The sequence below is a fragment of the Arachis ipaensis genome, chromosome B2 (genome assembly GCF_059453495.1).
Source record: "Arachis ipaensis isolate K30076 ecotype BB chromosome B2, ASM5945349v1, whole genome shotgun sequence".
Classification (NCBI taxonomy): domain Eukaryota; kingdom Viridiplantae; phylum Streptophyta; class Magnoliopsida; order Fabales; family Fabaceae; genus Arachis; species Arachis ipaensis.
In genome coordinates, this window is record NC_142437.1 from 6,491,740 (window position 1) to 6,510,738 (window position 18,999).

General features: G+C 37.6%; 2 protein-coding genes and 1 non-coding gene across 5 annotated transcripts; 2 read left to right on the forward strand and 1 right to left on the reverse strand.

Annotated features, from left to right (window-relative positions):
- Nucleotides 1-4,416: 4,416 nt before the first annotated feature.
- Nucleotides 4,417-13,997, forward strand: SETH5 (transducin family protein / WD-40 repeat family protein). 3 transcript variants are annotated; one of them, XM_016326847.3, is made up of 20 exons: nt 4,417-4,533; nt 4,626-6,066; nt 6,501-6,812; nt 6,939-7,178; nt 7,296-7,413; nt 7,474-7,631; nt 7,730-8,369; nt 8,583-8,647; nt 8,780-8,881; nt 8,982-9,124; nt 9,706-9,761; nt 9,871-10,526; nt 10,653-10,843; nt 10,941-11,238; nt 11,342-11,629; nt 11,738-11,847; nt 11,985-12,315; nt 12,704-13,111; nt 13,190-13,436; nt 13,649-13,997. In XM_016326847.3, exons 2-20 carry the CDS (start codon nt 4,648-4,650, stop codon nt 13,672-13,674), a joined length of 5,808 nt encoding a protein of 1,935 aa, XP_016182333.1. In that variant the 5' UTR covers nt 4,417-4,533; nt 4,626-4,647; the 3' UTR covers nt 13,675-13,997. The 3 variants fall into 3 exon arrangements, with proteins under 3 accessions (XP_016182333.1, XP_088360813.1, XP_088360814.1); XM_088504687.1 differs by having other exon boundaries at nt 4,476-4,502; XM_088504688.1 differs by having other exon boundaries at nt 4,511-6,066; nt 13,190-13,455; nt 13,633-13,997.
- Nucleotides 13,998-14,579: 582 nt separating this feature from the next.
- TRNAC-GCA (transfer RNA cysteine (anticodon GCA)) lies at nt 14,580-14,651 on the reverse strand. The gene has a single exon. It is a non-coding gene; the product is annotated as a tRNA-Cys (tRNA).
- A 1,514-nt stretch (nt 14,652-16,165) lies between these two features.
- On the forward strand, nt 16,166-18,936 carry LOC107624360 (pyruvate dehydrogenase E1 component subunit alpha-3, chloroplastic). The gene is made up of 3 exons (XM_016326861.3): nt 16,166-16,626; nt 17,169-17,949; nt 18,354-18,936. The coding sequence occupies exons 1-3, from the start codon at nt 16,393-16,395 to the stop codon at nt 18,629-18,631; spliced, it is 1,293 nt and encodes a 430-aa protein (XP_016182347.1). The 5' UTR covers nt 16,166-16,392; the 3' UTR covers nt 18,632-18,936.
- Nucleotides 18,937-18,999: the final 63 nt, after the last annotated feature.

Here is an 18,999-nt window from a genome sequence, read left to right on the forward strand (position 1 = left end):
AACCATGTTGGTTCGAATTACACAAACCATATTTCGAACTAGGCTGGTTCGAATTAGTGAGCACCAGACCTGTATATATATGGTTGTAAACGTGAGTTGCTCTCATTAGAGGGTGTAAGATGGCTAGTGAGGAGAGTTTCGTAGTGTTGGTTCACCACAAAGGATCGATTAAGAGGAAAACTCGTTCCGGTGTGAAGTTCACCGATAAGGATCCTCTCTGTATTATCGTGAGGCCTACGACGAGCTATGATGACCTTGTTAGGTCTGTACTGATGAAACTTGGTCTGGAAGGTGCGAAGCGGGTTAAGAAATTTTTCTATCGCATTCCAATCACGGTGCTCCAGGAAACCGTGAAGTATGATTGTTTCACGATCGGGAGTGATGAGGACTTGCAAGTCATGTTTCATTGTCGCCGGCAGTTTCTGGAAGTGAGGACACCAGAACTGTTGGCAAAGTTGGTTGATGTGGTATCCAGCTCAGGGGATTCGAACCGGAATACCACCACTTTAGCCACAGCAGCCAGTTCTAGCTCCAGACCTGTCGTTGCTTCTTCGTCCGTCCCTGCGTACGAGCCACCGGTCCAACCTGTCGCCTCCCCTTCTTTCGCTGTTGATCTCAATGGCAGCGTAGGCGACGAGGTCAGAACAGGAGAATTTCTGCCGACCTCTTTACAGTGCGCTGCACCGCTTGGGGTTGGAGATGGATTGTTGGGTGATGCAGAGGACGATGACGTCAAGTCGGATATGATTGATGATGACAGTGACGATGATATTGGAGCGAGTAAGCCTGCCGGGGCGGGAGGTAGTTCTAGCTCTGGCACACAGCAGTATCTACCACATTTTTCCTCTTTGGACTTGGATGCCATGAGGCAGGAGGGGGTTTCTGGGCAGCCTGTTGGATTTGGAGCTAGAGATGCGGAAGGGACTGCTAGTCTGACAGAGTTCCAGGTTGGTCAGTAATTTCAGGATAAAGATGAGGCCCTGTTAAGTGTGAAGACTTACAGCATCCGCCGAGGGATACAGTACAAGGTAGTGGAGTCTGACTATCGCCGGTATGTGGGCAAGTGTTCTAAGTTTGGGAATGGGTGCACATGGTTGATTCGGCTGAGTCTCCGGCAGCGCAAGGGCATTTGGGAGGTCAAACGGTACAATGGACCTCATACCTGTCTTGCCACCTCCATCTCGAGCGACCACAGGAGTTTGGATTATCATGTGATATCGGCGTTCATTATGCCAATGGTTAGGGCTGATGCATCCGTCAGCATCAAGGTGCTCCTAAATGCCACTCTATGATGGCAAAGTATATCAGTGACGTCACAGACCGCCACAACGCCGTATGCCGAGGCTCCAAAGCCTCTGGATGCACAACCTGAAGTACCTCGGGGCTACTATACGGCATCCAGATAAACTGCACAGAGAACTCAACATTGTCAGGCCAACTCATGCACCCAATTCATAAAGTTTGGTTAACTAAATAAACTTAGGCAGTAGCGTACTCACCTCCCTGTCCTGTAACATGTCTATCATCAGCCTCCACATCTGCACTCTAGGACCCTTCTCGCTACCGAAAGGGTTGTAACCTGACCACCTGCATCTCACATGTGTCTTATGGCTAATTAAATGTGTGAGAGATTTGTAATACATTATTAATAAACATGGAATTAGCTATGTTAAATTGAAATAGAGAAGCCAGAATAAAGTACCTCGAGGCCAACGGCCAGCTGAACGTGTCATACCCTGCAGGCCTAAACCTAGGAAAGCGCCAGAAGATCCAGGACTGAAGTAGCTATAGTGGGCCCGCTAACTTGACCACATGTCTGTTCGCCACTCGGCACATACACCAGTACAACCATGCCAGTGCTGCAGACCCCCAGCTGTAGGTACCCATCTCATCAAGCCTACCTACGTAGGGAAGCCATCTGATGTGAATGCGGTTACCGGACTTGTCGGCAAACAGCTGCGTGCCTAACAACATCATGATGTAGGCACGAGCAAATCGCCGCACAGTCTCCTCATCGGCTCCCTCGGGGCACTCTCCAAAAGTCTCCTGGAACCAGCTGCAGTTTACTGCGTACTTCTGAACCTGGCTCGGAGGAGGAATCACTCCAAGCAACTCCTGGAACCACACCCAAGCTGGACGGCCACCCTGGATGTATATCTGGAAATCTGAAAGGCAGCCGCTGACATAACGCCTGTCCACTGGCAACCCCAACTGGTATGCCACGTCCTGAAGTGTGATCGTGCACTCTTCGAACGGCATATGGAAGGTGTGCGTCTCCGGACGCCAGCGCTCGACGAAGGCACTGACAAGGGCCTCATCTAACCAGAACTATCTATCGTTCAGCCTCGCAAGATGGTATAATCCGGCCATCTGCAAGTACGGAACGTATCTCTCATCGAGTCGCATGCCCTGCTGCCGCCGCATGCTCCTGATGCATCGCTGTGGCTGCGCATTACATGCACCACATTATTAGAACCAACTTGATAACCAATGACAAAAATAACCAATATATCAAACCACTAAAGGAAACCGCTAACAGAATCTACATGCAAAACCAATATATCAAACCACTCTGAAAACCACATGCTCAAACTGCTAACATAAACCACAAAGAAATCCACTTATGTCAAACACATGCAAAACCACTATCACGAACCGCTTACAAAAGCACATGGTCAACCACTTCCAATACCACCAAAATAAACCGCCAAAGTAAATCATCAACAAAACCGCATACAAAAGTACTAACAAAACCAATACTAAAAACACCTTACCTAAACCGCCAACAAAAGCACATGAATAAACCACTATTATAAACCGCATAAAAATACATTAACGAAAACCACATGCAAAACAACTATCATAAACCACACAACTAAACCACTAACATAAAACCACTAACATAAAACAACTAACATAAACCACTAACATAAAACAACTAACATAAACCACCAACTAAATCACCAACTAACCCGCATGCAAAACCTCTCAACTAAACCACTTGCAATACCACTACGATTAACCGCTAACATAAACCGCCACTAAAATCGCATGCAAAACCACTAACTCGGATATACCGCTAGCACGAAGTTTTTTATGTACTAACCTCGTCGTTGATGACCCCGCCTATATGAGCAACTCCGTCCAACCAATATAACCTTGTCGGATCATCCCCCATTGGCTGAGTATTCCGTTCAAGTCTTTGTCGGATCGAACCCGGGTCGTTTTCTCTGGGATTTAGTGGGGTATGAGGATGGAAAAGTGATTCGAGTGGGGCTGATTCGAACTCCTTTTATAGCTGCAAAACGTGTAATTCGAACCAGCCCAGTTCGAATTACTACTCGACGAAAACTTTTACTAATTCGAACCATGTAGGTTCGAATTACTTTGTGAAGCGTGCAAGTACGTAATTCGAACAAGCCTAGTTCGAATTACTCTCAAATCTAGTTCGAACCATATTGGTTCGAATTACATTCATCAAGTGTTATATCCTAATTCGAGCTACCCTGGTTCGAATTATGTGTTATTGTAGTTCGAACCATGCTGGTTCGAATTATATATTAATGTGCTTTGACTCATTCGTGAAGCAATTTCAATTTTGGCTGATTTGTGTAAATTCTTTCCTCCCTTGGCTTAATTCCGTTTTTTGTCCTTAAAAAAATATTGGAGGTTTAAATCCCACTTTATACATATAACAATTTATTGACTAACTAAAAACTCTTAAATATAATACTACTTTAATTGGATAGCCAAATATATAATACTACTTTAATTGGATAGCCAAATATATTGTCTCGTAGAAAATCATCTCTATTATTATTATTATTATTATTATTATTATTATTATTATTATTATTATTAGTAATAGTAGTAGTAGTAGGCAAGAACAATGAAATTTTTTATATGATAAATTACTAAAATAATATACAAATAAGAATTTAATTTGAATGCATTAATAGTACAAACAATTTTATACAATTGTCTAATATATTTATGTATTTAAATGATCTTTTAATTAATAAATTTAAAAATTAATTATTTTTATTGATATAAAAATACATAAGTAATTATGTGTATAAAAATTTTATATTGATAATACATGAAAATTTTAAAATAAATTAATAAAATTTGGTAAATAAAGATTATAAAAAAAAGGGTTTAAAATAAAAAATGTTGCACAAAATATCAAATAATCTCATTTTTATTAACAGAAAATATTAACTAGACAAATGTAAATAATAATATGTCAATATTTTTTATCAACAAAAATGGTGATTTGAGGATTGATTTTGTTTTTTTATGTTTTTTCTCCAACATCATATTTGTAAAATGAAATCTAAATGTCAGTAGTTTTCGTAAATGTAAATAATAAATTATTTTTTTTGGTGGAAAATTTTTTTTATGACATATCTGAAAGAAATTTTTTACAAAAAATAATCTAAAAGTATTTTGGAATTTGGATACAAAGCTGAGGAGGTTGATCATTAACAAAGAAGGAAGCTGTGTAAGTTTCACTGAATTTGATTATGCTGTGTAAGTAATCATGTTCTTCTTCTTCTTCTTCACTATTTCAGTATATTGTGCTGAGAAATTTAAAAATTAAAAAAAAAAAAAATTGAAATCAGAATTGTGAAAGTTGCATTGCCAATGGAGCTCGACATCCACTCCTTCCTCCCTTCCGACGAAGAAGATGACGCCGCCGATCACCACCGCCGCACCGTCGACGACATCCTCAACGACTGTTCATCTTCCTCTTCTTCTCCCTCTCCTCCTTCTTCGCCTTCCACTTCTTCTTCTAAACCCTTCCACCCGCTGCAAAATTCCCAAACTACCCTTCCGATCCCTCAATCTCATCTTCATCAGTATAATTCAGCAAGACCCGCTTCCTTCTCTCGGGTCAAACCTCATGACCCGTTTTCCAACCGAGTCACGCGCCCGCCGCCGTTTTCCTCGCTGCTGGGCGGTGTTAGGTCTAATGCCAAGCCTGGAGCCGCGCTGGCGGCGGCTGCAGCAGCTTCTAGATCCGTCCCGACGCCGCATGCCGCGGCGATTAAGTCACGGAGGAGTTTGCAGAAGCTCGCGGCGTTGGGAAGTGGGGAATTGAGTAGTTCGATCGGTGGAATTGGCGATGATTCTGATGTTTCTTCTAGAAGTGAGTTGGGAGAGGGGACTAGTGACAGATTCGAGGGGTTTGAGTCTGGTGTGGTTGAGAAATTCGATGAGTTAGAAAGGAAAGTTGAGGATTTTAGGGATCATAGTGAGCGTAGCGATGGTGTTGGTGTTGTTGATACTGAGGTTGATGTTGGTGCTAACATTGGGGTGGAGAATGATTCTGAGAAGAGGGATTTAGATGAGGTTGACAATGAGAATGATGATTCTGAGAAGAATGTAGTTAGTTCTGCACCTTTTGACCATGATGATGATGATGTTGATAAAGAGAACGAGAAGAAAATTGATGCAACTATTATTACTAATGTTGTTGTTGATGATGATCTTGATGTTGGTGAGAAGAGGATAACTGAGGATGGATTGAAGAGTGAGATCATTATGGTAAGAGAAGAGGTAGTGAATGATGGTGCTTTTGTGGAAGAGAGTAAGAGTGAGGTGAATGATATTGTAGGTGATGGTGATGGTGATGATGGTGGTAGTTTGGTAAGTGATAATGTTAGTGAGTTGGTTGAGGAGAGGCTTGAGGAGCTGGAAAGTAAAACGGCTGCTAAGATAGCAGAGAAGAAACTAGAGTCTTTGAAGAAGCCGCTTGAATTGGCGGAAGAATTGGAGAAGAAGCATGCTTCCACTGGTATGCATTTGGAAGAGGGCGCTGCTGCGCAGCCTATGAGACTAGAGGGCATTAGGAGGGGCTCCACAACACTTGGATATTTCGATGTTGATGCAGATAATGCTGTCACTAGGGCCATCTCTTCCCAAGCATTCAGGCGGGAACATGGTTCTGCACAAGTGTTGGCAGCTCATGCCAATTACATTGCAGTAGGAATGGCCAAGGGACTCATTGTTGTAGTGCCAAGCAAGTATTCCATTCATCATGCTGACAGCATTGATGGAAAGGTTGGTTTCTAATCCGGTGATGCTTTATTTTATGCTACTTCAAGTTCATTGCTCAATGAATCATGGAGGTTTACATTTTTTTCTTGCAAATATCTAGTGTAATATGCTAAATGATCTATAACTTAGTTAACATTTCATTTCTGTATTTTAACATCTAAAATTTCTATATTGGATTTTATGTGAGAGCAGATTCTATCAGTTTTTGAGCTGAAATATTGGAGTTGCTTCCCATAATGAATGAAAAGTTAATATTGCAAGACAAAAGGTTTTATATGTATATTAAAAATAAGAATTAAACTAATGAAAACAAATTTTTCGTAAAGATTGAGAGATAAAAAAATACTGGTCATGCTTTCCTATACGCATTTGTTTTATGGTAAGATTTGAGTTCAGGCGATAATTCCATTTATCAATATATTTCATTTCCTTGTTAGATGTTGATGCTTGGTATGCAAGGTGATCGAACACATGCTCCTGTAACATCCATGTCTTTCAACCAGCAAGGAGACCTTCTTTTAGCTGGTTATGGGGATGGTCATGTCACAATTTGGGATGTACAGAAAGGTGTAGTGGCAAAAGTTATTAGTGGAGAGCATACATCACCGGTGGTACATGCATTTTTTCTTGGACAGGATCCTCAGAATACTCGTCAATTTAAAGCCGTCACTGGTGATTGTAAGGGTCTGGTTCTCTTACACAGTATCTCAGTGGTCCCTTTGCTTAATAGGTTCACCATTAAAACTCAGGTAAATGGAATTTGTTATCCATGTGTAATGTATATAGCGTAGTATTATCTAGAGGACTTGTGAGTTAATTTAATATTCAATAATCTCATGCTTCTGTTCTTTGTGGAACTTGTATTAATTCTTTAGTGTCTTCTTGATGGGCAAAAAACGGGCTTGGTACTGTCAGCTTCACCACTCCTTCCTGATGAATATAGTGGTAGTGCGTCACCTTATTCCCAGGGGAGCACCACAGCCGCAGCCAGCAGTATAAGTAGTATGATGGGAGGTGTTGTTGGAGGAGATGCTCCTTGGAAACTCTTCAACGAAGGCTCTTCTTTGGTTGAAGAAGGTGTCGTTGTATTTGTCACACATCAGACTGCTTTGGTGGTATGAAGCTCAGATGTTTGTGCTGATTCCATGTACTTTTTATACTTTAATTTTTCCTTCATCTTTGTGGAGATCCTTTGTGTATCGTCTACTGAATATGCTAAATCTTTGTTATAGGTACGACTAAGTCCTACATTGCAAGTTTATGCCCAACTTTCTAGGCCAGATGGAATTCGGGAGGGTTCCATGCCATATACCGCATGGAAATACATGGCACAAACATGTAGTTCTGCTGGTATGGATTCATTATGTTATATATCATGTTGACTTGTTTCTAAAGATTCCTCTCTTGCAGAAAATACGTCGGCTGATGCTGTTGAAAGAGTATCGTTGCTTGCAATTGCCTGGGAAAGGAAGGTTCAGGTTGCGAAATTGATAAAATCTGAATTGAAAGTATATGGAAAATGGTCTCTTGACAGTGCAGCCATAGGTCTGGCATGGTTAGATGATCAGGTACTAAATCATCAATTGTCTTCCCTTTTTCCCTTCCTTTATCTCTTTCCTTGATGTTTAGTCATAAGGGTATTTAAGAAGATTTTGATCTTCTTCAGATGCTGGTAGTTCTCACTTCAACTGGACAAATGTATCTATGTGCCAAGGATGGAACTGTGATTCACCAAACAAGCTTTGGTGTAGACGGTATTGGAGGCGATGATCTGATTTCTTATCATACTCACTTCATCAATATATTTGGAAACCCTGAGAAAGATTATCATAACTCTGTTGCTGTAAGAGGAGCTTCTATTTACATACTTGGTCCGATGCATCTTGTTGTTTCCCGTCTTCTTCCCTGGAAAGAACGTATTCTAGTTTTGCGGAAAGCGGGTGACTGGATGGGTGCCTTGAACATGGCAATGACTCTTTATGATGGCCATGCTCATGGGGTTGTTGACCTTCCTAGAACCTTGGACGCAGTGCATGAGGCCATAATGCCCTTCTTGTTGGAGTTGCTTACATCATATGTTGATGAAGTATTCTCCTATATTTCAGTGGCCTTCTGCAATCAAATTGGAAAACTGGATGAATCGAGTGATTCAAGTAGCAGAAGTAATTCGGTGCATTCTGAGATAAAGGAGCAATACACACGCGTTGGTGGAGTTGCTGTTGAATTCTGTTGTCATATCAAACGGACAGACATCCTTTTTGATAAAATTTTCTCGAAGTTTGTGGATGTTAATGTTCAACAGAGAGGTAACTTATTGTCTTAGTTTTGTCTGGTAAAATGGTAGGATATCTAATAAAGCTTCTATTTTCACTTCTTATTTCTCTCTTTTTGTGCACAAGCCTCAATAATTCTTTTGGTTAGTGAAAGATCAATAGTTTGTTGGCATGCTCTCACATTTCAAATACATTCTTTTCCTGTTCAAATGGATAATACTGCAAATATTTTTAATATTTTTCTAGAAACATTTTTGGAGCTTCTGGAGCCATATATTTTGAAGGACATGCTTGGATCTCTACCACCGGAGGTATTAGCTCATGTCAGGCTTTTTGGCACAGTTGGATATGATACAATAGCAAAACTAAGTTTTGGCTTTTGAATTTTCATTCTTAATTCTTCTAATACCTTTCTTCTTTGTATTTCTGTCCCTCTTCTCAAGATTATGCAAGAACTGGTAGAGCATTATAGTGCTAAAGGTTGGTTACAGCGGGTTGAGCAATGTGTACTTCACATGGATATTTCATCATTGGATTTTAATCAGGTTGTTGTTAGCTCTTCTAAAACCTCTTTCCTTGCCCTTTATTTCTTCTATTGGCCTAACTGTCTAACTGTTGAGTGCTTATATTTGATACATTGTTTAGGTGGTCAGATTATGCCGGGAGCATGGCCTGTATAGTGCCCTGGTGTATCTCTTTAATAAAGGACTAAATGACTATAGGGCACCTCTGGAGGAGCTCTTTGAAGTCTTACAAAATAGCCAAAAGGATAGTGCTGTTGCACTTGGGTATGTTACATCTGTCGTTTTTAATATATTATTCTTGTTTGCCTTCACTCTATCCATGTAAAACATGTTGATGCAGAACATTTGTGGACTTGAGAAATACAAAGATCTTGTCAATAGACTTATACATTTTCTTTCAAAAAAGACATATATAAAAAAAAAAGTTTTGAGAAATGTAATTATCATTTATGAGTTGTAAAGTTGTCTTGATGGCAATGTTAGGAACCTAATTAATCATGGAAATATCTCTTAAACATTACGATTGAAAATGTTCCTCCTCCTTGTCAAACATCCTGTGGCAGAATAACGTAACCATTTCAGTATTTCTTTTTCACTGGTTGTGCCATTAAATAAAAAGGATCTTCTATTGAAAAATGAAAATATGCCTTTCTTATTTGAGCCTAGTTCTGATATTCCATTGGCCTTCAAATGCTAATAAAGTGTCTAGGCTTACTTGGTGGCTGTCTCTACTCTCTAGTACGTACAAGTAAACTGACAGCAATTTATTTACTACATGTAGGTTTGTTTCTGCTTCTAGCAGGTGATTAAATATACTTTACTTCTTTTGCCTCTTGTTTTAACAGGTACAGGATGCTGGTTTACCTCAAGTACTGTTTTACAGGTCTTGCTTTTCCACCAGGTAATTATTTTCTCGGTTCTTTTATCTTATTTCATTTTATTTGTCGTCTCAATTAAATGTATTTCAATAGTTCTCGCTAAAGATTATCCCTCCCTTCATATATTTACAGGCCGTGGAACTATTCCTCCTACACGCTTGCAATCTCTTAGAAAGGAACTTGTAGAGTTTTTGTTAGAAGACTCTAATGCTTCGAAATCACAGGCAAAATCAAACTTAGTTGCAAAACAACCCTGTCTGAATGTATATCTTCTCTTAGAGTTGGACACTGAAGCTACATTAGATGTCCTTAGATGTGCGTTTGATGAAGATGAAATTTCAATTACTGGTTCATCTTCACTGAACTCGGTTGATCAATCCATTGAAGAAGCAAAAGAGGAAAATGGTGTTACTGAACATCAAAGTACTTTGGTTCAGAACACAGTAGATGCTCTTGTTAAATTAATTGATATGAAATCTGTTTCACCAGACACGACCTCTACCAGTGGTGATGATGGGTTGAAGTGGCCATTGAAGGACATGGGTTATCTGTTTGAGTTCATTGCCTATTATGTCGCTCTCCAAAGAGCTAAAATCTCAAAGGATGTACTGTGTCAAATATTTGAATATTTGACATCAGAGAGGTACTCTGCAACAAATGTCTTGGTTCATGGTTCAACTCCAAAAAATAGAGAGAAACAAGTGCTTGCACTTTTGGAAATACTGCCTGATTCAGACTGGGATTCATCATATGTACTAGAACTTTGTGAGAGAGCTCAATATCACCAAGTGAGTACATGGACCCTTTTGATCATATTAACCTCTTGTTGCCCCAGATGTTTAGGGGTACCAAATATTAACTTTTATCTGGCTAAGTAGTTATTATTTAACCATTTTATTTTTGATGGGTTTTAGGTTTGTGGATTTATTCATTCCATTAGACATGAGTATGTGGCTGCACTGGATAGTTACATGAAAGATTTTAATGAGCCTGTTCATGCTTTCTCCTTTATCAACACAATGCTCTCACGGTTGACTAACAACGACCATGCTACTATTCGATCAGACATCATATCTCGAATTCCTGAGTTGGTTGAACTAAGCAGGTGATCCTCCTTTATGCTACATTTATGATTTATTTATTTCTATTTATCTTGCCTAATATTCCTTGTTTACATTTATTCCTTTTTCAATTGCATGCAGGCAGGGCACATTTCATATGGTTATCAGTCATTTTAGTGATGAAAATTCTCGTATCATCACTGAACTTCACTCTCATCCAAGAAGTCTGTTCCTTTATTTAAAGACACTCATTGAGCTTCACTTGTTTGGTACCCTAGACTTGTCTAATTTGAGAAAGGGTAATCTTTCTAATGAAAAGCCAGTTAAGGATGACTCACAAGTACTAAGTGATTATATAGAAAATATATCTAATTTCCCCAAATACATTCGTGAAAATCCTATCCATGTACCGGATGATCTGATTGAGCTTTACCTAGAGGCGAGTACTTGTACCAATGTTTTTTCTTTGACAAGATAAAGTGATTTTTCTTATTTTATTATGATTAGTTGTGGTGGGAACTTACCTTAGTTTGGTTTTGCAGTTACTATGCCAGTATGAAGGTGGTTCAGTTCTCAAGTTTCTTGAAAAGTTTGATAGCTATCGCGTGGAACATTGTTTACGCCTATGCCAACAATATGGCATTATAGATGCTGCTGCATTCTTACTAGAAAGAGTTGGTGATGTGGGTAGCGCTCTTGTACTTACGCTCTCTGATTTGAATGATAAGTTTGTTGAAGTTGATGATGCTGTGGAAGCTGTAGTCTCAAAACGTTCCTTACGTGGTTCTTCCCATACAGAAGTTTTCAACGCTGTCTTAAGAATGAAAGAGGTTTGTATAGCTGTTTCTGGAATCTTTAAAGACGCAACTGTGTTGGTTTTGCTTATATATTTGAGGGGTTAAGTAATCTAACATGTTTTATGGTCATTAATCCGACAGGTAAATGACATGCTCAATTTACTACGTGCCTGTATTGGTCTGTGTCAGCGGAACACCCCTCGACTAAATCCTGAGGAGGCAGAAGCTCATTGGTTTAAACTACTTGACTCGTAAGATTAATATCAATATGTTTTTCCTTTTTGCTTATGTTTTTATTTATTAGTTGATTTGTAGCTTAGTTACAAAGTGCTTAATAAAATGAAAAGTTCTATTATTTGATATTAACTACCTTTCGGTTATCATTCAGATTTTGTGAGCCATTTATGGATTCAAATGTTGAAGAGAGAGCATATGAAAGAAAACATTATTTTGGGATGCTAGATGGACCGGAAAATTCACTACTGGATAATGAAAGCTATAAGAGCAGATGGAAAATCTCTAAGTCTCGTAATGGTCATATAATGAGAAAACTGCTAAGCCAGTTTATCAAAGAAATTGTTGAGGGAATGATCGGTTTTGTTCACCTTCCAACTATCATGTCTAAACTGCTTTCTGATAATGGAACTCAAGAATTTGGGGATTTCAAATTTACCATATTGGGCATGCTGGGAATATACGGCTTCGAAAGAAGAATTCTGGTAAGTTAAACATGTTTCATATTTTTAATTGGATCCTCTTATCAAACTCTACAAATGTATATGCGTCTCTCTGTGTTCACTGAAAATTCACTATTGAAGGTTCAAATAGAATTTTGTCAAAAGTTGCTTCAATAAACATGGCAATATGTCTTCAATATGTGTTTCAAAACTTCCATTCTTTCTTGTATTTGTGGGAAATTCATTTTGTACTGAAAAATTGTCTTAAACTTGAAGACCTACATCAGTTTTTTAATGGATTTGAATATTGCTGAGAAAGTTGCTTGTTGCATTTTATTATCACATTTGGAACTTCTCGTTACTTGCATTATGACCTTAAATCTTGAGGTAATTAATCAAAATCTCGTCTTTCTGTTTCTTCTGCCCTTAGGATGCCGCGAAATCCTTGATAGAGGATGATACATTTTATACTATGAGTTTACTCAAGAAAGGGGCCTCTCACGGATATGCTCCGAGGACTATACTGTGCTGTATTTGCAATGGCCTGCTTACGAAGAACTCCACTAGCTCTGGAATTCGAATTTTCAACTGCGGTCATGCAAGTCATCTACACTGCGAAGGTTTAGAAATCGAGTCATCAAGAAAAGGATCTATATCTGGATGCCCGGTATGCATGCCTAGCCAGAAACCCCAGCAGTCTAGAAACAAATCAGCCATCGTTGACAATGGCTTGATCAGCAGATTCTCTACAAGACGCCAACCCCCACGTGGAAGCCCCATTCCTCCGCATGAAAATGATTTAGCAGAGAATTCTTATGGACATCAACAGATATCACGGGTATTTACACACAGATCACTATATATCAAGGTCATGAACTTTCTGGAGATTTTATTAACCTTAGTGTTGGTTTTGCAGTTTGAGATCTTGAACAGCTTGCAGAAAAATGAGAGATTTATTCAGATAGAAAACTTGCCTCAATTGAGGCTTGCCCCACCTGCTGTATACCATGAAAAGGTAAATAAGGTGATAGATTTTCATGCCGGGGAAAGTAGCAGTAGTAGTTCTGCAGTTTTGGAGAAACAAAGTAGAAACAACAAGCAAAGCCGGGAGCTAAGAGTTAAGGGTTCATCAATCAGATTTCCCTTAAAATCAACTATATTTGGTAAGTATAATTTTATTCAAGAAAACCAGGGGCTGATTGGTGCCTATTTTTACTGTTTGGTTTAGTATAATTTTGTTTTTTGTTTTTTTTCACAAAATCTTAAAAATAGAAATTATTGAAAGTGAAAATAGAAAATAAAAATCGAAACCAAACGTGTTGATTTTACTTTTTGCTGGTGTTTTAAGATTTCTAACATGGGAACCTGTTTGCAGGCAAGGAGAAGAATAATAAGAGGTGATTTCTATTTTTTTCAAGGACAGAGGGAGCAGTGTTTTATGTGAGACAGAGGTTTAACACTAACCAACTAACTGTACAGGCTAACATTAGATACATCTTCCCTTTTAGTTTTGTCTATAAAGCTTTGGATTTCAGTAGTCGCTTCAGGAAGACAGGAACCATTATTATTCTTTTTGTATCTTATTCTACTTTATGTACATGCTACTAACTGTTGTAACCACACACACAAGGTTTTATGTGTATGCTGGAAAGGTCATTGTAGTAAGTGTGAGATATATTCTAATGTGATGAGGGAAACTTTTGATTCCTCTCCTTATTTTGTAACTTTCACACTTTCCTTCCTCCTTTTGCTTGGATAAAAAAAAAGAAAGGAAAAAAAATAAGAAGAAGAAGAAAGATTCATTATTGACATATATGTAAGGCTTTTGGTTGGGTTGATATACCCCTTTTTAATGTTCAAAGACCAATGTTCAGCCAGAAACTGAGTTTAACTAATTAAACTTTCCTCAAACAAACTAATTCATTAATGTTTTTCTTATGCGCCAGATATCAACATTTTGTAATTATAAAAGAGTGACCCCTTTTTATATTTATTTTTTCCTCTCATAATAATCATAGTTTTAGAAGAAAAATCAAAAGGAGGAAAACAGAAAGAGCAGTCATTTACAATATCATAATCAAACCGGGGAAAAGGGGGTAGGATAATCAACAAATTAATCAGACATTCTTAAACTTGTAATTGTCTACTTACAATGAGAGATGAGTGAATGTAGCAAAGAAAAATAAAGGCAGGCATCATCATAGAATACCATGGAAGAAGAACAAAATTGTAATAACTTAGAAGAAAAATAAAGGCAGGCATCATCATAGAATACCATGGAAGAAGAACAAAATTGTAATAATTTTAGGGCCCAACCGGGTTCGAACCGGTGACCTCTTGATCTGCAGTCAAATGCTCTACCACTGAGCTATGGACCCAATGTTGTTAAATAAAAAGACATTAAAATTCTTATAGGAAGTTAAGATCTTACAGAATTGTTGTGATTATGAAAAGGACTTGAAAGATCCATTTGCATTGCCAGGTCGACAGTTAACAAGGATCACATGATCATGCCATTGCACTCCATTAGCTTTATTAATTTAGTTCAAGCCACCCTCCCAATTTCTAACATTGCCTTTGTCTCTATCCTTAAAGTTCATGATCACACATCATTTTACAGCGACCCTTGAATAGTTGCAATTGCAAACCAGTCAAATATTTTATCCGTCAACATTAGTTTTCTCTTCCTAAAATATAAATGCATGTCCTCATATTGTCTATGTAGAATGAATAATGTTGGTCATTATAGGATTTAGGAATTTCCACAAGAAATTACCAAAATTTGAAGCAATCCCATATCATAATCAATTCCTTTACATTTTGCTCCAATGTTTTTGGATGTGTGATGTAATAAGAGAATTCATACTACACTAATATAGTAATATCTAAGTCCTTCCCTAGCTGAGAAAATAACAAAGGACGTTACATATTTGTATAAGAAATTTCACTTACATTCAAATGCCTTTTCCCAAGTTCATACCTCCTCAACCATAAGATTGCAAGTTTATTATTTTATTATTAACTTATTATGTATCAAATTTATATAAAATTAACTTACCAATAGGCTTATCCTCTTGGTAACTAGAAAAACAAAATAATTAATATAGGGTTGAGATTTATTAGAGTACTTTTTATAAAGTATCTTTTCTTTATTTTTTTATACAAAATCCAAATATTAAATTTTAATTAAAGAAAAGAAAAATGCAAAATCATTCATACATTTATGAATTCTTGTTGAGGAGTGGACTAAATTATAAGAGTATGCGAATAATTCTAGCAAATGTAGGAAAAGTTGGTTGGATTTTTGGTAGCATCGGCTTCCTCCTCTTTATTACATTATTTGTTGGCTACCACATGAAATTTGCACATTTTATCGTGAGTTTAATTTTAATATATTTATGTAATTGATATAAAAAATAATTATTTTTATTAAGATAATGTTATATAATAAAATATACATATAAAATTATTTTATATTAAAATTGTATTAAAATTAAATTGGTATATTATTTATACACTAATAAATTAATAATAAAAAAAAAATAAATATATTCTTAAATTTTTAGTTCGTAGATATTTAAGTTTTTAAAAATTTAAAAATACATTTATGTTTTTTATTTTTTCAAAATCTAAACACATCGATTCTTTCCTTCACTGGATCTGACATATCTAACAAAAAAATCAAACATAACTTTTGTTATACTAATTTGGCCAATATAAATGTACAAGTAAAAATTTTTTAAAATAAAACAAATTAAATTCAAAAATTAATGTGTCTAAATTTTAAAAAAATTAAAAATTTAAATATATTTTTAAATTTTCAAAAATTTAAATGTTTGCATTCGAAAAAAAATCACTGATCAATTTATTCTTTCCTCTTGACAATATTACATATCCAAATTCCAAAGCTTAATTCGATTATTGCTAAGTGGCATAGCTTCGTTTCCTCCGCCACCCCCTTTTAGGCTTTCAGTTCCCATTTTGGTTCTTGTGAATATAACTTCTCATTTTTCCCTTCCATTCATTCACATTTCTTCTCTCAGTTTCTCTCATTCCCAACATAAACATTGCAGTTGCAGACATTTTCCTCGTTCCCTTTTTCGTTGCAGTCTAGAAAGAATGTCTTTGTCTGCAACCAAGTTCGTGCACCCCATCACAGCTCCTCCCTCTACCAGATCCAGTGACAAGCCTCTCTTTTCCACTTTCTTTGGATCCAATCATACCAAGCTTCGCTTCAATAAACCTATTGTAGCTGCTCAACGCCGTTCTTCATCGGCAGCATCTACGTCTTCGCCTGTTGTTGCTGTCTCCGATGTTGTCAAGGAGAAGAAGCTCAAATCAGCCTCCAATCTGGTGCCCCTTTATCCTTGTTTCTTCATTTTGTCATTCAAAATATCTTCTTTTTGTGAATAGCATTATTTTTATGTGATGGGTTTTGGTTAAAAAACCGAACTTTTCACTCAATTCATGTCCTTTTGAATTGTACCCAGTTGGGTTTATATGCTGCATGATTCGAATCAACCTCCAATTTGGTCACCCTTTATTATTGTTTGCTCATTTCACGTTCAGAATCTCTAAATTACTGAACTTTGCACTCAATTCAGCTACTTTGAGTTGGTACCCAATTGGGTTTATAAGCTACATGAACTTCGCTCAATTTATAGAAAAAGGGAGATGTATAGTTTGGACTCAATTTACTTTTTACTATATTTGAGATGTATAGTTGCTTCACACTTTGCTGATGTAGATTTATTTGTTTTGTTTTTGTCTTGTTTTAGCTAACTGGCTTCTTAGTATTGAGAATAGTATTCTTATGATGTTTGGTATTGCAATATTGGTTTGGGAATATGATTTTTGATTATATAGAGATTTTTATTTTGACTTTTTGTGAGCAGCTAATTACTAAAGAGGAAGGCTTGGTGCTCTATGAAGACATGATATTAGGTAGGTTCTTTGAAGATATGTGTGCCCAGATGTATTATAGGGGCAAGATGTTTGGTTTTGTTCACTTGTACAATGGCCAAGAAGCTGTGTCAACTGGATTCATCAAGTTTCTTAAGAAGGAAGATTATGTGGTGAGTACGTACAGGGACCATGTTCATGCCCTTAGTAAGGGGGTCCCGGCTCGTGAAGTGATGAGTGAACTCTTTGGGAAGGCAACGGGTTGCTGCCGAGGTCAGGGCGGTTCGATGCATATGTTCTCAAAACAGCACAATTTGCTCGGTGGGTTTGCGTTCATTGGTGAAGGAATTCCAGTGGCCACTGGGGCAGCCTTCTCCAGTAAGTACAGAAGGGAGGTGTTGAAAGAACCAGGTGCTGATGAGGTGACATTGGCATTTTTCGGAGATGGGACTTGTAACAATGGACAGTTCTATGAATGCCTTAACATGGCAGCTTTATGGAAATTGCCAATTGTGTTTGTGGTGGAAAACAATTTGTGGGCTATTGGTATGTCACACCTCAGGGCAACTTCTGATCCGCAGATATGGAAGAAGGGACCGGCGTTTGGAATGCCCGGGATCCATGTCGATGGGATGGATGTCTTGAAGGTCAGAGAGGTCGCAAAGGAGGCAATTGAAAGAGCTAGAAGAGGAGAGGGACCTACTTTAGTGGAATGTGAGACTTATAGATTTAGAGGACATTCGTTGGCTGATCCTGATGAGCTTCGTGACCCTGGTGAGTATTTAGATTAAGATATATCTAGTTGCAATATGTTATTAATTTTGAAGTAAATATGTTGATCATGATCCTTTGCATTTATCTGCAGTTACATTATGCATGACTGCATTTGTTTAGGTCATATAGATTTTGATGTGTGCACCCCATCTTCAAGGTGGATAAATTTTTTGCATTTGTGCATACTAAAATTTGTTGATGATGGAAAGTCGTCTCACTTTTTCATTGGCTCTTTGTAAAGGCTTATAACTTTGTCTAAGAGTTCTCTTGACTAAGCAACCAGTTCTCTTGATCACTTAATATTTAATTGCTTCTTTGTTTGCCAAATTTTCGTACTCATAAACTATGGTGATGGCTTAATGCTCTGAATAATTGCTAATCAGAATCTGTTTCTTCTTTGGCAGCTGAGAAGGCACACTATGCAGGCAGGGATCCCATCACAGCACTGAAGAAATATCTTTTTGACAACAAGTTAGCCTCTGAACAAGAATTGAAGGCCATAGACAAGAAAATCGAGGAGCTACTTGACGAAGCGGTCGAGTTTGCCGATGAGAGCCCTCTCCCTCCCCGCAGCCAGCTTCTGGAGAACGTATTTGCCGATCCAAAAGGTTTTGGAATTGGACCGGATGGAAAGTATAGATGCGAGGATCCAAAATTCACCCAAGGCACTGCTCATGTCTAATCCTTTCAATTCTGACTATCTATCTGCTTGGTGGTTTCATTTTTGTATGCATGTTCTTATTTATATGCTTAGTAGTCATAAAAAAGTTACTTACAGAATGTATTATTGTTATTATTACCTTTTTCTAATATAAACAGGATTTGTTCTCTAGGTTGGTTTATTGTTGGTTGAACTAGTGTCAAGAATGATAATCCCCTATCGTTTGATTATCTTGCTTTGCAGCCTTTGTAGCTTTTATATTATCTGGACCATGTAAAATAACATTGTAGTTTTACATCATTTTGCTATTGCTGTTGGTTCATTCACCTTTTAAGTTGTCCCAAATTTGCTAATTATAGTTGGTGTTTGATTTGGTTTAGAGAAAGCTC

What these genes read in the sequence shown, in the direction of transcription:
- LOC107624360 (XM_016326861.3), top strand. Translation starts at nt 16,393, where the DNA reads ATGTCTTTGTCTGCAACCAAGTTCGTGCACCCCATCACAGCTCCTCCC. An exon ending in TCAAATCAGCCTCCAATCTG is followed by an intron (nt 16,627 to 17,168) that starts GTGCCCCTTTAT and finishes TTTTGTGAGCAG; the next exon opens with CTAATTACTAAAGAGGAAGG. An exon ending in TGATGAGCTTCGTGACCCTG is followed by an intron (nt 17,950 to 18,353) that starts GTGAGTATTTAG and finishes CTTCTTTGGCAG; the next exon opens with CTGAGAAGGCACACTATGCA.
- SETH5 (XM_088504688.1), top strand. Translation starts at nt 4,648, where the DNA reads ATGGAGCTCGACATCCACTCCTTCCTCCCTTCCGACGAAGAAGATGAC. An exon ending in GATAGTGCTGTTGCACTTGG is followed by an intron (nt 9,125 to 9,705) that starts GTATGTTACATC and finishes TTGTTTTAACAG; the next exon opens with GTACAGGATGCTGGTTTACC. An exon ending in GGTAAGTATAATTTTATTCA is followed by an intron (nt 13,456 to 13,632) that starts AGAAAACCAGGG and finishes GATTTCTAACAT; the next exon opens with GGGAACCTGTTTGCAGGCAA.